Genomic DNA, 19,572 nt, shown 5'->3' on the forward strand with positions numbered 1-19,572 from the left:
GACTCTTTCAGACCAGAGACTGGAACGAGGAGCTGCAGACCACGCGAGAGCTGCCGCGCAAGAACCTGCCCGAGAGGCTGCTGAGAGAACGAGCCATTTTCAAGGTAACTTTGGGCTCTGCAGGCATCTGCTCATGCAGCCCCTTCTCTGCTGCCTGTATCGTTTCTGGACACTTCACTTGGGCTACCCTTTAGAAACTGCAAGAGGAGGATCCCCGTTTGTAAGCTAAGGGGTCGTATTCTCTCTTGCATGTCTGCTTTCTGCTCCCAGTCCCAAGGGGAAGAATTGTGCTCCTTGACCCTGTGTCTCCTTGCTGACCCCGAGGCAGCCACTTCTTAGTCCTCTGCTGTTCTGTCTGATCCAGTCCTCATTTGAGTGGGTGGATAAGGAAGAGGGGAGACACGCTTACACCTAAGCTCCCCTCTGCAGAGAGCTAATGAGTCTGAGCCGTGCTGATCCCTAATGTTCTGGCTCCTGGAGCTTGTAGCTAAGCCACTAGCCAGGTTCATAAAAGTAAAAGCCAGCTGATCTGCCTGCTGTCAGGCTATCAGGAGCAGAGGAGTGAAGGAGAAATTTGCGGGGAGCTTTGAGAGTAAGGTGCTGGTGGGAGGGTGGGAGCCCTTCCTTACCCAGCTTTCTCTCCACCTGCCTCCAGGTTCACAGCGACTTCACTGCAGCAGCAACAAGAGGTGCTATGGCTGTCATTGATGGCAATGTCATGGCCATCAACCCCAGTGAAGAGACCAAGATGCAGATGTTCATCTGGAACAACATTTTCTTCAGCCTGGGCTTTGACGTCCGTGACCACTACAAGGACTTTGGCGGAGATGTTGCTGCTTACGTAGCTCCTACCAATGATCTCAATGGTGTGCGGACCTATAATGCTGTGGATGTAGAAGGGCTGTACACGCTGGGGACTGTAGTGGTGGATTACAGAGGTTACAGGGTGACAGCTCAGTCTATTATTCCTGGCATCTTGGAACGGGAGCAGGAACAGAGCGTCATCTATGGGTCAATAGACTTTGGCAAGACAGTTGTCTCGCATCCCAAGTACCTGGAGCTGCTGGAGAAGACCAGCAGGCCACTTAAGATCCAGAAGCACAAAGTCCTCAACGACAAGAATGAGGAGGTGGAGCTGTGCTCCTCGGTGGAGTGCAAAGGCATTATTGGCAACGACGGGCGTCACTACATCTTGGACCTGCTCCGCACTTTCCCTCCAGATCTAAACTTCCTGCCTGTTGAAGGGGAGGAGATGCCAGAGGAATGTAAGAAAATGGGGTTCCCCAAGCAGCACAGACACAAGCTTTGCTGTCTCCGGCAAGAGCTTGTTGATGCCTTTGTAGAACACAGGTGAGCTGAGCTCCTCCCTTCCTCCACCCGCAACTGGTAATGGTCCAAGTCGGGACCACACTGCATTGTCCCAGGGACATCACAACAGAGCTCCCAGAAGTGGGCAGCTAACTTCCCCATTGCTTGGTTGTGCAGGTGCAATTACAGAAACTTAATTAATGAGAGGCGAAAACAGTAGGGATTCTGACAGGGTTACAGGGAGCCAGGGAAAGAAGTGGTTTGCATTTTAGTCTCCAGATCTGCTTTTGTTGTTTCCTGTCCAAGCGTTTAGAAGTTCCTCTTTCCTTGCAGATACCCTGCGCTCTTGATGGATAGGGAACGGGAAGGCTTTATGCTTCTTTTTAAGGCTCCAGATGTCTTGAATGCTACCTTTTTTTCCTAGAGGGTGGAAAAAAGTTACCTATGGGAACTGCTGTAGGCACTTTTGTGGTGGGATGAGTTGGTGTTTGGGTTCACCCAGTGCAGGTGAGGAAGTGGGAGCTCTGGGAGCAGGACAAGTCAAAATCGTGTGGTGCGGCCGCATGGTGCTGGTGATGCTCCTGCTTCTGACGTGAAGGGCTGCAGGTGCTCTGCTATCACAGATGGTCAGAGCCTGTGCTTCACTTGCTGGGAAGACAAGCCCTCCGGTTGCTGACGGAGGAGCCCTGCCCACTGAGCAACCAGTTCCGCAGCCAGCGCCCGTCCCAGTTGTGCCACGTGCCTGCAGGCAGGCTTTGCTGCTCCCTGGGAGAGCTTCCAGACCAGCAGCCTGCAGGACCGTGGCCGTAGGGTGCTGCTGCTCCTCCTTGGCTAGCAGAGGCTGGGCCTCTTCGCTAAGGTCTCCTGGCAAAATTGCGGCGGGTTTGTGTTGGAGGAGCCCTGTACATCTGGCAGTGAGAGCGTTCCCGAGCTGTCTCATGATGCTGCATGTGGAAAGCAATTTGTAACCACTGCAAGGAGATTAGTTTCCCATTGTGATGGGTAATGAAAACCCACTTTTTTTTTTTTTTTTTTTTTGCTTCTTCCAATAAACTAATGTGCACTCCTTTGATTTTTTTGGAAAGCTCGTGGGAAGAGGGTGTACATCTTGCCTTTCCACAGGGAAACTGTATGGTCTATAATACTAACTTTGCAAGGTTTTTTTTCTCACAGAGCAGCGGTGATCCTCTTGGATTCTCCCGCTGTGCTGAATTCTTCTTTTCCTTTACTGTAGGTATCTCTTATTCATGAAGCTGGCTGCGCTGCAGCTGATGCAGCAGAAAGCCAATAAGCAGGAGAACTCAGGTGCACTGGAAAATGGCGCCTCTCCGGAGAATGGTACTGCAGACAGCGAGAAGTCTGAGTCAGAGGATGGTAAAATAGAGGATAACGTGACTGGACTTGATCAGGTGAAAGAGCTTGCTGAGACCATCGCATCTGATGATGGAACAGGTATTTCATCCTCGGCACCAGAAGCAGCGCAGGCCACCTGCCCTTTGCTGGTGGGCTGTGTCACTGGTGGGAGCTGTGCCAGCCTGGGGGTGGTCGGGGTGATTATTTGTTGTTAAACAGGACGAGCACTGGCTGCTTCTGTCAATATTGTCTTGGCTCTTTGCACAGAGCTGCTCACACACTAATGAATTCGTCACCCTGGGGGCCGGTTGGGTCGGTGGGCAAGTGTCTCTGGCTGCAGCAAGCGCATCAGCTCTGCCGCAGGAGGGAGAGCCTGGCCAGCAGGCTGGCTTGGGGGGCAACGGGGCGGAGGGAGAGCCTGGCCAGCAGGCTGGCCTGGGGGGGCAACGGGCCTGGACCGCTGGAGTCTCAGGACGGGTGAAGGGGAGCGGGCTGGAGCAGGGCTGGGAGCGTGCAATGCACAGACACCTTTGGGAATCCCGGGCTCGGATTTCTGAGTATCTGTGCTTGAGGGGTGGCAGTAGATGGGTTTTCTGGGTCATTTTATGTGCTCTTGTTCAGGCTTTGCATTTTGCAGCCAGCCTCATTTCCAAACGGCTTACAATTGATTGCTTTTATAATGGATTTCTGCAGAATGTGCCATCGTTGCTGCTTTTAATAGCAAAACTTTTCTCTTAATTTAGTAGCTAGGCTTGTCATTTTCTGAAATCCACATTCATTTGTATTCTATTTTTCTTCCTGCTCCAGTGGATCCCAAAAGCAGAGAAGTGATTCGAAATGCGTGCAAGGCTGTAGGCTCCATTAGCGACACGTCATTTGACATTCGGTTTAACCCAGATATTTTCTCACCAGGTACGTGTACAAAGAGCTGGTTTTAGTCCTCCTTCAGGGGATTGCTGTGTCCAGCCAGCCACAGACAAAAAATTGTTTTCTGTAGCTAAGAATATTGCTGGCTTTTGCCTGGCTGGGCATAGCGCAGGCCTCTCCGTGAAGCACAAAGGTAGAGAAAAGAGAAAAAGCGTAATTGATTGCCATGCTCAAGCTACCAAATGCAGGCAGTAAGCTGTCTCCCACCGCTACGCTCAGGGGAGGTCTGCACATTGCTGCCAAGAATCTTCTTGTGATTCTCCGGCATCCCAGCTGCTAGACCACATGAAAAGAAGCAGAGGGAGGAAAAAAATTAAATTTGATCCTAATGTAGTAGTTTACACAAAAACCAGCAGTTGTAGGTGAATGACTAATGTTGCATCCTCAGTGAAGAAGCAGGGTTTGTTTTAGTAATGTTATGGTAAGCAGGTCACAGTGCCCTTTCAAATGCATGCATCAGTCACGGGTGTTGTATGTAGCTTTCCATGGCTGGAATCAGTATTTTCTTTTTTTATTTGGAAATACGGAACAAGCTGCCAGGGAGTTTATGGGGGTGAATGCCAAGGCTGTATGCGTGCAAATTGCAGGGCAATGGCCATGTGGTTGGATTTAGCTTGGAATAAAAGTGTCAGAAGGAGCACGTGTTTTGAAACACCCAAGCATCTTCTAAGGCTGGTAAGGATTAGTGCTTTGGCACAAACTTTGCAGCTAGAACTTAAAACCTTATTTTAATTTTGGTGTGCAAAAGCAAAAGGCTCTGAGTTTCTATCACTTGCAGCATCTGCTGGTCCATCTGCTGAAATGTTCCCACTCCAGTCTAGCCAGTTGGCTCTTCTGCACTGGAAGTGTACGCAGCACTTTGCAATAGGTAGAATGGACCAGATAAAGAGCAGAATTTGGGCTTTTAAAAGCTGCGTTAAGAGTGAATGTGAGTGGGCAAGGACAGCACAGCTACTAACCAAGCAGAGCCGCTAATGGCCTTTCCGCTGAAACATGTTGTAGAGTAGACGAGTTCTTGAAGAAGCATCTTTAATTACACGGAGACGATCATGTCGGCTTTTTACCTGCTCTTATTACATGCTTTCTGTATATGACTTGTTTCTTCTTTGAGTTGGTTTATGTGTGGCTTATGTTTTTCTCTTTTACTCTCCTAGGTGTTCGTTTTCCTGAGTCTAGCAAAGAGGAGGTGCAGGATCAGAAGCAGCTGCTGAAGGATGCTGCTGCGTTCTTGCTGTCGTGCCAGATCCCAGGTTTGGTAAGGAACCGAGGACCAGCAGCAATGTCCCCTCTTGCCTCAAGCCTGGCCGCTCTGAGCGAGCGCTGACAGGGCGGCACGCCAGCTTCAGTGCTGAGTTCTGCTGGCAGCCGAGTTCTGGCACCCGTGGTGAAGTGCGGTGAACAGCGCAAGCATCTTTGGTGCAAGCAAAAAAAGGGGGTTTCCATTTCCCATCTTACATCATGGCCTAATTTTGCCATCTCAGTCCGACACTGAATTTTTGGCACTAGTAATTAACAGCTATTGCTAAGAGTTTGGGACACTAAAGACCACATAAGTCATCCTCCCTCGCCCTGGGCATGCCGCACAACTTATTGTATTATCTGACCCTGATTGTGACTCAATTGGTGATTAATAATTTGGAGTGAACTGAGAAATTGTTCTTACTAATATCTATTGTATAAACTCCCTCTGTAAGTCTTAAGCCTTTTGGATGCTTACCCACGCAGCTGGCTAGATAGGAAATACCGGCTTTTTTCCTTCTCAAGGTGCTCTCTAAATTGACGGCTAATGCGTGTGTTACAGCAGGCACTGTAACTGGGAGGGTAGAATTGATGATCTCCACTCCAAGAGGTTCAGGAGTTGTTGGTCTTATGTAGGAGGGGATTTTCCGTGCTGGAAAGTTTCTTCTGAACAATGAATCCACTAGTTTTGTAGTCAGCATTTAAGTCAACCTTTAAGACCAGCTCTTTAGTCTTTAAATAAAAAAAGGAGGGGGAGTGAATCAGAAGAGGGCTTGGTGACTGTTGTTTTGCAAGATAGTTGATACACTAATATATAAACCCAACATGCTGCATAAGCATGTGTGAGGGCAAGTGACAGGTCGGGTGTGTAAGCAGGCAGTCCTCTGTGCTCTGCGTATCGGAGAGTAACTGCTGTCACTCCATGATGTGGGTTGAGTGACTCTTTATCAGCCCTGCAACACAACGTAAAATGCAAGTGCCATTTCCCCTTATCAGCTAAGCGTACACAACTCCCTGTAGCCTTTTAATTGGAAATGTTTTCAGTTAGTGACTGTGAGGCCCTTAAAGAAGGGTTAGCCTGCTAGTTCCACAAGCATTAGTTAAATAAACCATGCCAAAGGGAAAGCGGTTCTCATTGCCTGCGCCAGAGTCCTCCGAGTCCCTGCTCTGCTGCTGAGTTCCTCTGTGGCCTCAGGCAAACCACTGGAAGTCTGTGCTGAACTGCGCTGAGCGCCCTCGCTGTCCCCACTGCTCTCCTCGGTCACTCCAGACGCTGCACGCTCAGCACTCGGTTACAATCCTCTGCGCTGCTCCATGGGGCCGCTGCTTGTTTTGCACAGGGAATTGCATGAAGCCTGAGCTGGTTTAGCGTGACTGCTGATCTGTCTGCACCTCAGTTGCCCGGTGCTTGTTGGGAGCGTGTAGTGCTGCTCGTTCTCCACCGAGACATAAGAGTATGAAACGGTACAAGTGGTGAGGAACTTGCACAAACTGCTTTAAGCTCTCCTCTGCAAGTGTTCCCCTTGCCCCTGCAGTGTGGTGGTCTCTGGTATTACAGCACTCCGCCCACCGAAAGAGCCTTGCTTGGGGTCGCCGTCAGCCTTTGGGGCGACCCTGAACCCCAGGTAACAGAGGTGTGTGCGACCGGCAGAGGGGGAATAGCGGTCCTGTGCCCCATGACCCCACAGCGCTGGGCGGTTGCCATCCCATTAGCGCTGCAGAAATGGCTCTCCATGCCCCTGCGGGGCTCGAGGCCGCGGCCGCTCGGGGTTTCCTTCGTGCTGATCCCAGAGCAGCAGTCCCAGCCCAGAGGCAGAGCGGAGGCAGCACTAACCAGAGCTCCTGAGGAGACTCTCCGGGCTGAATCTATCCCTTTTGCCGGTGGTGGAGCCTCTGGCCCGAGGCAGGGAGCACTCAGCAGTCCCGGCTCCAGCTGATCAGTGCTCTGTGCTTGTGACTTAAATGTCATCCCTGGAAACGGCCTTCTCTGTCAGGCAATGCTATTTTCCCTCCTTAGTCAGACTTTTTTATTATTATTTAATTTTTTTAAAAATTGAAATTCTTTCCTTCACATTTGCTCTCTGTAACTGAAGTTTGCGCATACCCTGCAGGTCAAAGACTGCCTGGATCACACGGTGCTCCCGATGGATGGGGCTACCTTAGCAGAGGCCATGCACCAGAGGGGCATCAACATGCGTTATCTGGGCAAAGTGATCAACTTCATCACCAAGACCCCTGGCCGTGCTCAGCTGGATCACATTTTTGTAAGCATCAAGCTTAACTTCAGACTGATAATTAAAAATACCTCTGGCATAATTTACCCTGTAGAGACTCCAATGTGGCCAATCGTTTTCTCTGTGTAAAAAATAAACAGCTTCAAAAACAGAGGAGGGAGAAGGACCTGTAAGTGACGGATGGGGAGTTTTGCTCCCAAATTCCTAATGGCTTTCATAATGCTAGAGGGTTTGAGTGTCCTTTGTGATAGAGATGTGTTTCGGGGATTCCCAAGTGCGGTAGCAGGGAACAAACAGTTGGATTTTAAGCCACGCATTTTTTTTAAGCTTCTAAGATCCATCAGGGCTTTGGATCTATAGCACTGTTAGAGCCGAGCTGTGCTACGTGGGGTGGTCACCATGCGCAGGGGGCTCTTCCCTGGTGCCACGAGTGCTGTCAAATGCAAAGCAGTTCTGAGCTGCAGGGTAAGGACCTGGGAATGTCTTTTGCAGATCTTGATAAAAGCCCACTTCAAAAGTAAAGTGTATTTTCCATTGTTACTGCCGATTGACTCTTAATCTCTGTTCTTTATTCCTTTGGGTAGAAAATAGGAATCAGCGAATTGATCACTCGATCGGCTAAACACATCTTCAAGACGTACCTCCAGGTATGACCTGCAGTCTAACCTCTTGCCTTGTGTGTCCTCTCTAATGACTTTTTTCCCCACAAACAGAGCTGTTTGTGTCTCTTCTCTCATTAGGCAGTTCATACGGGTTGCCTAGCAACAGGACGTACAGTCTCATTAGTGCTAAAATAGGTACAGGCCTGTGTGTAAGGGAAAACAAGTTCCCACTTGAAGATGACTTTCCCAGAGAGTAATCATTCATGTTTTTCTTCCCCAGGTTCTCACTCATTATGTTGAAGGCTTTTAAAAGTGAAATCACAGCTTGTAATACCTTTTTCCTCTGAAACAGTGTTGCTTTTGCCTTCTAAGAAGTGTTTTTAATTGCGCAACCGCTAGTGCATCCATATACCTGTCCGTACATAGCGCAGCAATAGGCCTGGCTTTGTTCCAGTGTCAAAATCGTCTTTACGCGTTCTAGTGTGTCTGTCCCAGGTAGCAGCCCAAAACGGAACTATATATTTGTGTGTGTTCGTAGGTATATACTTATCTCTTATATCTACATAATTCTGTCTGTGCTAGTTCCACTTGCAAATATTGCCCTCCTCTTCCTCTCTTGGAAGACCTTCCTGTTTCTGGTAGGACTGGATGTGTGTGCGACTCGGGTCAGAGTAGTGCCTGTGTGATGGCTGGTGTCTTCCATGACTGATTTTGGTGTCTCGCTGCAGGGTGTGGAGCTGTCAGGTTTATCAGCAGCCATCAGCCACTTCCTCAATTGCTTTCTAAGCTCCTTCCCAAATCCCATTGCCCATCTTCCAGCTGATGAGCTGGTCTCCAAGAAAAAGAATAAGAAAAGGAAAAACAGAAACCTTGGAAATGCTGATAACACTGCATGGGCCAGCATGACCCCTCAGGAGCTTTGGAAGAATATTTGTTCAGAAGCAAAGAACTACTTCGATTTTAGTCTTGAATGGTAAGCAGAGCAAGTTACCCTCGCTTGTGCCTGCATCTCGCCAAATGTCCGTAGCTCTTATTGTTCTTTAGTAGGACCTGCCTTTTTGACTTCTTTTCTGTTTGAATATGTTTGTACTCTTGAGGGAGTTTTACAGGCTTATAATGGAAAGAAATCAGGCAAAGGGCAGCGGGGGGAGGTGTAACTGAAACCTGTGAGGCAAAGGCAGTTAGGAAAGCCAGAGCAGGAAGGGAAACCTCTCCTTAGTGGCGCAGAGGGGAGCAGAAGGCAAGGAGCTGAAGGAGCGTAGTCAAAAGATATTCGTCTATATAAGCAATGATTTAGGCTAAAGGGAGTTTCTGTTCCAGAAAAGGAACAGCTTCTCCTGTATCTGAAACAGAGATGGTGAATAAGGCCAGTGGAAGGTGCAGATAGTGGGTGTTAAACCAGAAGGACAAGCAAAGTGGCCCAAGAGGAAAACCATGACTAGCTGGCTAAATCAGAGCTCATCCCTTACCTCAGGGACAGCTCACTCTTGCCGATGAGCTGAAGGTGTTCAGACTCTCACCTCAGCTCTGCAGTGAGCGTTGAAGAGAACACACATAGGATTTCCGTAAAAAGTCCTGTTGTGCATCTCTCTAAGCTTTAATAGGCTGTTAGGAACTACTGTAATGTCAGTCACTGGTTTCTGTTAGCGCCCAGCTGCACAGGGACCTGTGTGCCAGATGCTCCGCAATGGGGGGATGTCCTTGGGCAGATACTCACTCCAGAGCTGAAGCTGGTGTCTGCTTTTTGCAGTGAGAACGCTGACCAAGCCGCTGAAGTGTATAATCTACAGAAAATCACCCTGCTTCGTGAAATCTCCCTCAAAACTGGAGTTCAAGTAAGATCCACGTCTTCCCTCTCTTCCCCATCATGTTCTATACCGAGAAAAATGAAGAGTAAGCGCAGGCTGCTTTGCAGGGGACGACCCTTCAGCCAGACAATGCGAGCCCTTGAAGGTCTTTGTGGAGTTAGTGTTGGAATAGAGGTTCCAGCCCTGGGGAAAGAGATTTCTAATCCAGTTCCCTTTTAGGGTAAACTTGCTGTGCATGTCCTTTGGAAGATTAGCCAGCCTGAATACAGCTCCTGGAGCTCACTCTGTCTGACAAACCAAACTCCCATCTTAAGTTCATGCACGCGTATTCTCCCCATCCAGAGAGAAGCCGCTCTTGGCTGAGCGGAGCGGGACTTCAGGGTTGTCCTTGCTTGAAGAACCCGGGGGTTTCCTTCCCCCCAGCACTGCTGTCTCACTCCTCTGTGGGGTGTGGGAGTTCAGCTGGATGTGGTTCCCCTGTCAGGGCTCCAGTACTGGCACGACCGTGCCGTGGCACACCTACATGGACCTTTTTTCAAAACTCTGTCCTGAGGCAGTGGTACTGGGGATGTTTGACCGTGAATCCACATGCGGAATTCAAAGCTCGCTTTCCCCTCTTTTTTTTGTCAAGTACCTGTGAAAGTGGTGACCGTGACCTCTGGTCTTTCGGTTCCTCTAGATACTGCTGAAAGAGTACAACTTTGACAACAGGCACAAGCCCACCTTCACGGAAGAGGATATTCTCAACATCTTCCCTGTAGTGAAGCACGTAAACCCCAAAGCCTCAGACGCTTTCCACTTCTTCCAGAGCGGGCAAGCAAAGGTTCAGCAAGGTACAGACCCCACATGCCTCTGCCTCTTGGGGCGACTGCTGATAAAAGGAAGAGCAGGGTATGTGTGGTGTGGCTCCCTGCCCTCCACCAGCACGCTCCCACCCACCCCCTTTTGGTAGAGAATCGTGGTCTCCAAGACCATCCGAAACGCACCCCTGCTGTAAAGTTACCAACCGTGAACAAGGATGGAACCAGGGCAGCAAGTTCCTTCTCCTCGGTTTTAGTCCTTACAGAAGGTGGTGGCCTGTGGCTACGTATCGTACTACTGCTCTTGCTTCGTGGGCAACGTGCTTCTTCACTAGCGTCAGGGGCTATTTAACATACACACGTGTATCAATATAACTTTTTTCAGGTTTCTTGAAGGAGGGCTGTGAGCTCATCAATGAAGCCTTAAACTTGTTCAACAATGTGTATGGTGCTATGCATGTCGAAATCTGTGCCTGCCTGAGGCTGCTAGCTCGGCTCAACTATATCATGGGAGATTATTCCGAGGTAAGCAAGGGCTCGGGCAGGGTCTGGTTATTCCTCTTATTCCTTCCCTGTGCTTGCTTGCTTCGGCGCACGGCACCGTGTGACTTGCTCACGGGCCTTCTGTTCTGTTTAGGCCTTAAGTAATCAGCAGAAAGCGGTGCTAATGAGCGAGAGGGTCCTGGGTATTGAACATCCCAACACGATTCAAGAATACGTAAGTACAGGGTGCTGGGGGAGAAGCAGCGCCTCGTGTGTTCACCTGGACTCTATGAGCCTAAATTTGTGTCTGCGTCCAGAAAACAGTTGTAGTTCTTCCTTCTGCAGCGTTCTTCCAAGAATCCTCCACTTTCATCATAAGCTTTATATTCTACTATTTTGTAAACCAAATACCTAAGTGTTTGCATTATAAATGTCCTGCATGGTCAGTATTTGTCCTATTTAGTGTAGAAGTTTGGGGTTTTGTCTGCTGAGTGTTTCTTTTATGTCAAAAATGAAGAAAGAGTAAGGATCCCCTCGGAAAAGCACAATGAGAATATCATATACGTACAGGTCAATTTTGAAATATTCCTTGAGGTGCGTAAGAGAAACTGAAATGAAAGAGTTCAGCAACTTCCTCGGTACTGTGTCTCATGTGGTACCTCAGTGGAGCTGCAGATCAACCAGCAGGCTTGGACTTTTCTGAGCGGTTAATCCTTTTTAACCATAAAGGATGTTCTTTTATTTGTGTGCAGCTGAGGAAGGGAGTAGAAAGGAGAGATTAGTTTGCTTTACAGAGCGGTAAGTAAAAACCATTAATGCTGGATTACTTCTTTTGTTGCAGATGCACCTTGCTTTGTACTGCTTTGCAAACAGCCAACTCTCTACAGCATTGAACTTACTGTACCGTGCACGCTACCTCATGCTCCTGGTATTTGGGGAGGATCACCCAGAAATGGCACTCTTAGATGTAAGTAATCTTTTAGAGTCTTCAAGTTTCTAGCCTTTACGAAAATTCTTGGCCCTTAAAATGCCCGTAGTGCTGACTATTTAAAATAAACATTTAGGCACTGCTTTTTCCTCCCTGGGTTACTGCCGGTTAGCACTGTTAGAAGGGAAAAAAGGAGTTTGACTCTTTAGCTGGGAAGGCCACCTTCTGTGGCTGGAGCTCTGCTGGAGGCCTGGGTTCAAGAGCCTCTAATCCTTGGACAGATTCCTCAATTTAGCCTGTTCGTGTTGCCCTTATGTCTGACTTGTTTGGACCCAGCTCCCACAGGGGAGAACGGCCTCCTGGCTTGTGTTACATGCTCTGGAGAGATCCACTGAGGACTTGGGGCTGCCGCAGCCTTTTCAGCAGTGAAACACCTCTGTGGTCTTGGTATTTCCAAAGCAATAAACACGTAGTTTGAATTTGCCTTTCTGAATGTCTGCTTGACTTTGTGCAGAACAACATCGGCCTGGTGCTCCATGGGGTTATGGAGTACGACCTATCCCTCCGGTTCCTGGAGAACGCGCTGGCCATCAGCTCCAAGTATCACGGCTCCAAGTCTTTGAAAGTTGCACTAAGGTGAGGCCGGGTGGAGTGCTGGGCTAGGTCACCCAGCTGTGAAAGAGAGTGAGTACATTCACCGTGCGCTCATACGGGAGCGATCTGATCTGGCTGGGTCCAGCTGTACCCTGTGAAATCAGAGGCTCAGTCTCGTCCCAGCTGCCAGACTCCTTGGGAGTGCTGGGCTGCCCAAGTCAAGGTCGTGGCGCCGCATCCAAGTTTCATCTTGAAAGACAGACATCCATTGTTCTTAAAGTTAATTGTGGGATCTGCTGTAATGCTGGTTGCCCCAAAAATCTGTCAAGATGACCCTGGTCCTCGTGGACTCTGAGTAGCAAAACCTATGTGGCAAGTGAAGGCTGGAGAGCAAGGCTAATGTAATTATACTGGGAGACTGAGATGATACATAAACACTTGTGTTTAATTGTTTCAGCCCTCAGGGAGCTATCTTTGAGAAGCGTATAATTTGCTTTTGTCCTTTACCATGAAGCCTTGTATTTGAATAAAATACTGAGCAGCTTCTGTGTGTTTCCAAGGGAGCTGTGAGTGGTCGGCACCTTTAGGATCTGTTCTGGATACCCACTGCTCTTCGGGGCTGCGTGCATTGTCCTTGAATGCAAAACTGGCTCACTATCAACCAAGCAGTGGCCCACTCCTAATTACTACTACCACATTGCAACCCATCTGTTCTTCGTCAGGGTGAAAATAAATCTTATTAAGCACCCACAAGAGTCTGGTTTGTTTTCAGCAGTTGATGGATATACATTCTGCAGAAAGCATCTTGCCTTCCCTTAGTAGCACTGGGACGCTTGATGGGCGTCATCACCTCCCACAGAGTAATACTGCCAAAACTAGGAATCTTTTTTCATTCCAGAAACACTGAGGAAGCAAAGTCCAAGCCAAGTCAGCTCTCCCAGCTGGAGAGAGCCCAGGGGACCTGGGTCCCAGCTCTGCCCCTGCTTTGCTGGGTGTTTCTGTGCCAGAAGATTTTTTTTTTACTTTTGGCTGTGAATAATCAAGTAATTCACACCTTTGCTTTCTAAGAAACAAAAAGACCCTTTTTGAAGGGTAAGGGCTCCTGGGTGCTTCCTTCTTCTCCAGTTAACAAATCTAGTCCCGAGGTGTTCCTGTGGATGTGCTGCCTCCATCCTGTTCACCACTGTGGCCTTCAGCTTTCCCGGGTGCAGGAGGAAAAACTCCCCAGTTCAGTCATTACTTCTGTAGGTCACTGCTCAGCATCTCAACAAAAATCCAGCCCAAAAAATCAGCCAAATCAGCCCAAATTCATCCCCAACCGGGGTGGGGAGAAGTAACTACCAGTGTCTGCCTCCTTTGACACTGATACTAAGACAGACTTAAGGCCTAAACATTGTTAAGTTAAAGTCGTGCTCGCTATAGCGCAGGAATGTTTCTTTTTCATTGAAGTACCTTTAAACTCTTTTCCCTCCCTCAGCCACCACTTGGTAGCCCGAGTGTACGAGAGCAAAGCAGAATTCCGGTCAGCTCTGCAGCACGAGAAGGAAGGCTACACCATCTACAAGAACCAGGTGAGGGGCGTGCGTGCTGCTGTGTCCTGTCACTTTCCGGCCAGTGACAAGCGGTACCGCTGCAGAATGGTGCCGCAACTCGGAACGCGGCGAGGCCTTCTTTACGAACAGCTCTGAGCAGACGCCAGGGAATCTTCTTTCTAGGGACGGGGCAGAATTGCTGCCCTGTATGATAATTTACCAGATTTTATGCCAAAAGTCTTTGAATAGCCTTCCTGCAAGTTTGTTCTTGCTGTACCCTTGTCACTGGACAGACACTTCTGCTGGTGGCACGGCCCGTGTTCTGGCAGGGCACTGAAAGAGCTGGTCTCTTCTTTCCACTTTTTGCACCACGTGTCTCCCATGTACCGGATCCAGACTAGTTTGGTAGTTGAGCTGTTTCGTGGGCAATACCTTCTCCCGCTCGCAGCCCTTGCTGATGCACAGTGAAACTCCTGCCTCAGCCCGGGGTCTGTCTGAACACGTCTCAGTGGTACGGGGTGATTCAGCGCCGTCTCTGAAAGCACAGCCTGGTGGAGGGAATGCCGCGCACCCTGCGAACATGCTCCTACTTGAGGGAAATACGCAATGTTGATAATAAGGCTCCTAGAGGAATTTTTTTTGTTTGTTTTTTGAATGCCAAGGCAGGTGAAATCCAGCTCTGAGTTTCTGTAAGGATGTTGAGCTAACAGAGACTACGAGTGCGCCCTGGTTTGGGTCCTCTTCTGATTTGTAATTTTGCACCTTGTTTGTTGAGTGTTTTTTTAATTCCTTTTCTGATTAGCTTGGAGAACACCATGAAAAGACCAAAGAGAGCTCTGAGTACTTGAAATACCTGACTCAGCAAGCAGTCGCTCTTCAACGCACAATGAACGAGATTTACAAGAATGGCTCCAATGCGAACATCATGCCACTCAAGGTAACCCTGTGCAGTGAGAGTGGTTGAGAGTACTTGCAGTGAAGGCAGACATTTGTGTGTAGCTGCTCCCGAAGGACACTGAGTGTCTGCGTGCAGCCGGTGCCTGGGCAGGAGGTGGGAATGGCTGTGCCGGCTGCAGGCCCTTCACAGGCAGGAGCTCCCTGCGAGGGCAGGGCTTCAGACAGACACAGCACAGGGGAACCAACGCGGACTGAGCATTTGTCCCCTCCGCTTCCAAGTAGAGCGGCTCTGGGCTCTGGCTCTTTTTCCTGAGCTCGGGCAGAGGAGCGCAGCCGACCGTGTTGCAGGGCACCCAGGGAGCTGGGCAGGGACACGCTGGCAGTGTGGGAGCCAGGGACACCGACGCACAAACCTGCCCCTCTGCTGACTCACTGGCTGTAGGCAGGTTGCTCAATCCAAAAGCACTTCAGTTTCCTCATCCTAAAAAATGCCGTCATCTCTCACCAGGTGCTTTGTTCTCCTTCCAAGGATTTGGTGGTGTAGGGCAGCGGCGTGGGGGCAGGAGTGGGTTGGCCCTCTTGGGGCTGCTCTTATCTGCTGGGGCACCTTGCGGCTCTCACCAGCCCCTCTGTGCCGTATCTCAGGGAGCGTGTCCTTGGACGTGTGACGGGAGCTCGCCTGGCCGTGCTGGGCACCAGCAGCTGCTGGCGGGTGGGAAAGGCTGCCAGCCGCAGAAGGGGCCGAGCAGGAGAGCGCGCTCTGGCAGTGGGTGGATTTTCTGCTCGCTGCAAAGAACTGGGTACAGAACTGAGGAGTTTATGGCAGAGTAATTTGAGCATAAGGACCTTGAATCGAGTAAATGGTCAAGTCCAAGAGATAGTGTCCAGAGGCTCAAAACCAAAAAACGGTTATAGAGATTTTACCCTTGTTACAACACTTGAAGGAGGGGGGAAAAAAACCCAGTGCGTTTTGAAGGGACACATACACTGCATTTAACTGAGTCCTGCTGGGTTCAGAGGGGAGGTAGCCCACAGTGACTGGCTGGGGACCTCTAGATGCTGCTTTTCAACTTCTGGATAGAAAAAGGTAGAACCTGCCACCTTACAGCTATTAGTGTATCATATGAGAACTAAGTTTTTCTAAATTGTTGGTAAACGGTGTTTAGACTTGCTTAGGAACTTTGAGTTCTTCTGTCTGGATTTTGACTTCTAAAATTCCATTTTTTTTTTTTCTTATACTGTAGTTCACGGCTCCCAGTATGGCCAGTGTCCTGGAGCAGCTCAACATTATCAATGGAATTCTCTTCATTCCACTAAGGTACAGTGATGCCTCTGTGTGCTGAACCTTTAGAAATCAAGTAGTCTTTTTTTTTTTGTATTATCTTTGTTCCTGAGATAGCATAAACCCCATGCTTCCCTCTGCGGTAAGAGTTACTGACCCAAAATCGGGAGTTTCCAGTCAGTGTAGAGTCCTCTTCTCTTTAGGCAGCACGAGGCAAATAATGGCAGAAACTGTCACTTCTGCATAAAAACTGCTGGGTCCCCTGCAGGCACTCAGGGATGCTCTATGGGATCTCTGGGCAATCCTTAGTGGCACTAAAAGAGCTCCTGGTTGGAGGAACATTGCATGAAATGTCAGGTGTCTCTTTCAAAGCTGTAACCCTGAGCTTGTAGCAGCAGTCTGAGCTCAGAAACCCCAAACTGTTCTGGGAAGCTGATGGAAATGGGAGAGGCGTCCTGGAGAACCAGTGCATCCGTGGCCAAGACCAGTGGTGTGTGACTTACCCCACGGGTCGCTCGGCAAGCGGCCAAGAGCCTGCTCTCAGCCCATTGCCCCAGCAGCGAAGGGGTTCCTTTGTTTGGCTGCGCCTGCGGAGCAGGAGGCAGCTGAAGCACCGTCAGTGGTGTCGGCGCAGCCCTGCTCGCTGCAGGTCCTGGGGGTAGCACAGAACAGCGCTGGCTCGGCCCCAGCCACGGCTGCGTCGCGGGGCAGGGGCCGGAGGGGTTCCACCCCAGCTCCACAGGGTTTGTTTGCAAAGTACACTAGCCGAGATCGTAATGCTAACCCTGATTATCATCATCATCTTTAAGACGCCTATCAACAGCAGTACCCTTAAATATATTATTTTTTCAATTTATTATAAATCGTCTCTTAGACTTTTAGTTGAAAATTTGATTGGGGGGGTGGTGGTGGTAAAAGATGAGCTGAGCTGGTATTCTCCTCAGGCTGTCAGTAATCACTGATGGCAAAAATTTCTCACTGCCTTGGCCCAGTGGCCACTGATGGGCCACATCCTGGTGCCTCTCGGTTCAAAACCAACCGGCAAACTAAGGCCCAGCCTCGCTCAGCTGCTGCCGAGACCTGGGCCCTGGGATCTGGCAGGAAAAGGCAAGTGCTAGGAGCGGTTCCCGGTTTGCTGAGCGCTACCTTGTCCCCGTGCTTCCCACCATTCCTAAAGCTAGGCTAACGTTTGCTACCCTTCCTGGTTTCCCCTTCAGCCAAAAAGACTTGGAGAACCTTAAAGCAGAGGTGCAGCGGCGCCAGCAGCTCCAAGAAAGCATAAAAAGTGGCGAACAGCTGGAGCCAGAGGACAAAGCTATGGAGGAGAAAAAGGCTGAGCCGAGCATGCCTTCTGCCGAGAGCCCCGTAACGCAGAGCTCTGCTTAATGTGTACCTCGCTTAAAAAAAAAAAAAAAAAAAGTTTAAACCACCCTTTTCTGAATCTGACCCAGGGTCTCGGACTCCCCTGGAGCAGCTCCTCCTTTTTTGACAATGTTATTGCACTGGTACAATTAATACACAATGCAAAGAACTAATCTGAGAAATGTACTCTGTCTGCCTGAGCTTGTGTCCCCCCGCGCAGGGGCAGGGCGCGGGGTGCAGCAGCGCCCGCCAGGCCGGCGCAGCCCGCGGCTGCCGCGCCTGCGTGTGTGTACGTGTCGTGTGTGTGCGCAGCTCATCACTTATTTCTACTTTGTACATATGAATTCCAAATGAACTGTCTTGAGGTATGTAACATTTCTCAGGTCATTTTTATGTTGACTAAGGACAACTGCTTTGCTAAACCAGTACAAAACCAGCCCCATCCACTGCTCGGCGTTCTTGTAAAACGTGGATTCCAAGCCAAGAGATTTCTTTCCCCCCAGTCACTGTCCCAATTTGTGCTAAGGCAAACTAAGCAGCCATATTTGTATTGCTCAGCTGAATGAAGCCTGTACCTGGGTGTGGAAGCAGGGGATGTACAGCATTTTCTACATCAGGATATAGCCATTGGGTTCCTTTCGCCATTTTTTCTACTTTTGGTTGGCAGTTTGGCAATTCAGTGGGGTTTTGTAACATTCACATTCTAATTTTCAAGGTAAAGATATAGTTAGAGAGAGAGATATATACATATATAAATATAAATATATATATATAAAAAAAAGAGATACTCACAGTTCCACCTCTGCTCTGCTTGCAGCCGAGTAACTTAGGATACTGTATCCAAAGAGCGAGGGCTTGATGTCTAAAAAGCGCACAAACGTCCATTGCAATGGAAACCCCAGTGCCTCGGAGAGACTGGTCACGGCATCAAATGGGGTCTGAACTGAAGTGATTTAGCAGGAAATTGTGGCCCTATTAAAAGTGGGGGGGAGAGGGCAGAAAAAGGGACTTGGTCTCGCTTGTAACACGGAGCTGATGGACTGTCACCTGCCGGGCAAGTTGAACCAGGCTGGAATCAGACATTTCCCACAACCTGAAATTACTGGGCTTTGGGGAGGCGGTTTAAATAAATACTAAAAACTCCCACAGGACTGAAACCTATGGCTGATATCTTCTTAATTAACTCTTTTTTGCACACTGGTTTTGAGATTGTTGCCAGGGGCACGTCCATTGCGGGCAATGGATGTTACAGACATGGCCAATGCCGCTAAACAAACCCTTATGTCCCCTCCCATCACACGTGTCCCAGGGTTGTCACTGAGGAGCATGTGCTCCCCTGGCCACGCCGGCACCAAAGCAGGTAAGACGTGGCCACCGCAGGCCACGGTTACGCCGACAGAGTGAATGTCCATCTGCAATAGCCCGGGCTGTGGAACAAGGCCCATCCCTGGCCACAGCTGCCCTGTGCTGCCAGGGTCCCATCCCCCTGTCTCGTCTGCCCGGGATAGAACCTGTGCTAATTCGCGTTGCTGCTTTACTGACCTGCTGGAGAACAAGTGCTGTCACTGTGCTCTGTACCCTCGGGGTCCTGTACCACGCTACAGGTATCTGTAACTCCTGGTGGGGGATCAGGGAAGGGGGGGGCAGCCTCCCAGCTGCGAGAGGCAACAAAGCAGGAGGAGTCTTTACTGCAGAAGAACTTGCTCCTATAAGAAAAATCCTGAATTTCCTGGAAAGCAATCAATAAATGACTACAGTGCATCTTTCCTATAAGATTTTTCTTTTACTAGTGTCTTTCAGTCCATTAAAAAAAAATTTAAACTATTTTAGGTACCTTTATTTATTGGTTTCCCTATCACTAGATACCACTGATCTCAACACCAGCACTGGGGCCACCACTTCTGTTCCTTTGAGCAGGAGAGACCAGGTACAGCTCAGCCAGAGGCTTCCCAGCCCGCAACGCTCCTGAGCTGCCAGGCCACAGGCTTCAGGGCCCATTAAGCTCCTCTCTACCTGCAAATCCTTGTTCCCTGCGTCCAGCACACGCTTCGTGAGGCTGGGGGCTGGTGGGTGCAGCCGGGTTTCACTGCAGAGGCAGGGGCAGCGCTGGGGCCTCTTGGCCCGGTCTGGAAGGGGCTGTGGTCACCGGAGCGTTTCGGTTCAGAAGCCCACGCAGGGTGACGCTGCCTCTGCTCTGGGCACCCTTTTCCTCTAACAAAGCGC

At 49.6% G+C, this 19,572-nt stretch overlaps 1 protein-coding gene across 3 annotated transcripts in view; it reads left to right on the forward strand.

The window, feature by feature from the left end:
- Positions 1 to 17,717, forward strand: part of CLUH (clustered mitochondria homolog) — a 39,487-nt gene extending 21,770 nt beyond the window's left edge. For all 3 annotated transcript variants that reach the window (XM_054208243.1, XM_054208244.1, XM_054208242.1), the window contains exons 9-26: positions 12 to 104; positions 656 to 1,350; positions 2,543 to 2,760; positions 3,469 to 3,573; positions 4,743 to 4,843; positions 6,939 to 7,091; positions 7,646 to 7,708; positions 8,392 to 8,636; positions 9,414 to 9,498; positions 10,151 to 10,304; positions 10,657 to 10,796; positions 10,909 to 10,989; positions 11,596 to 11,721; positions 12,197 to 12,318; positions 13,754 to 13,847; positions 14,611 to 14,745; positions 15,950 to 16,023; positions 17,205 to 17,717. In XM_054208243.1, coding sequence (XP_054064218.1) covers positions 12 to 104; positions 656 to 1,350; positions 2,543 to 2,760; positions 3,469 to 3,573; positions 4,743 to 4,843; positions 6,939 to 7,091; positions 7,646 to 7,708; positions 8,392 to 8,636; positions 9,414 to 9,498; positions 10,151 to 10,304; positions 10,657 to 10,796; positions 10,909 to 10,989; positions 11,596 to 11,721; positions 12,197 to 12,318; positions 13,754 to 13,847; positions 14,611 to 14,745; positions 15,950 to 16,023; positions 17,205 to 17,373 — 2,853 coding nt within the window. In that variant the 3' untranslated portion in view covers positions 17,374 to 17,717. The remainder of the gene's footprint in view (positions 1 to 11; positions 105 to 655; positions 1,351 to 2,542; positions 2,761 to 3,468; positions 3,574 to 4,742; positions 4,844 to 6,938; positions 7,092 to 7,645; positions 7,709 to 8,391; positions 8,637 to 9,413; positions 9,499 to 10,150; positions 10,305 to 10,656; positions 10,797 to 10,908; positions 10,990 to 11,595; positions 11,722 to 12,196; positions 12,319 to 13,753; positions 13,848 to 14,610; positions 14,746 to 15,949; positions 16,024 to 17,204) is intronic.
- Positions 17,718 to 19,572: the final 1,855 nt, after the last annotated feature.

Source organism: Rissa tridactyla, chromosome 7, assembly GCF_028500815.1.
Source record: "Rissa tridactyla isolate bRisTri1 chromosome 7, bRisTri1.patW.cur.20221130, whole genome shotgun sequence".
NCBI classification, from domain to species: domain Eukaryota; kingdom Metazoa; phylum Chordata; class Aves; order Charadriiformes; family Laridae; genus Rissa; species Rissa tridactyla.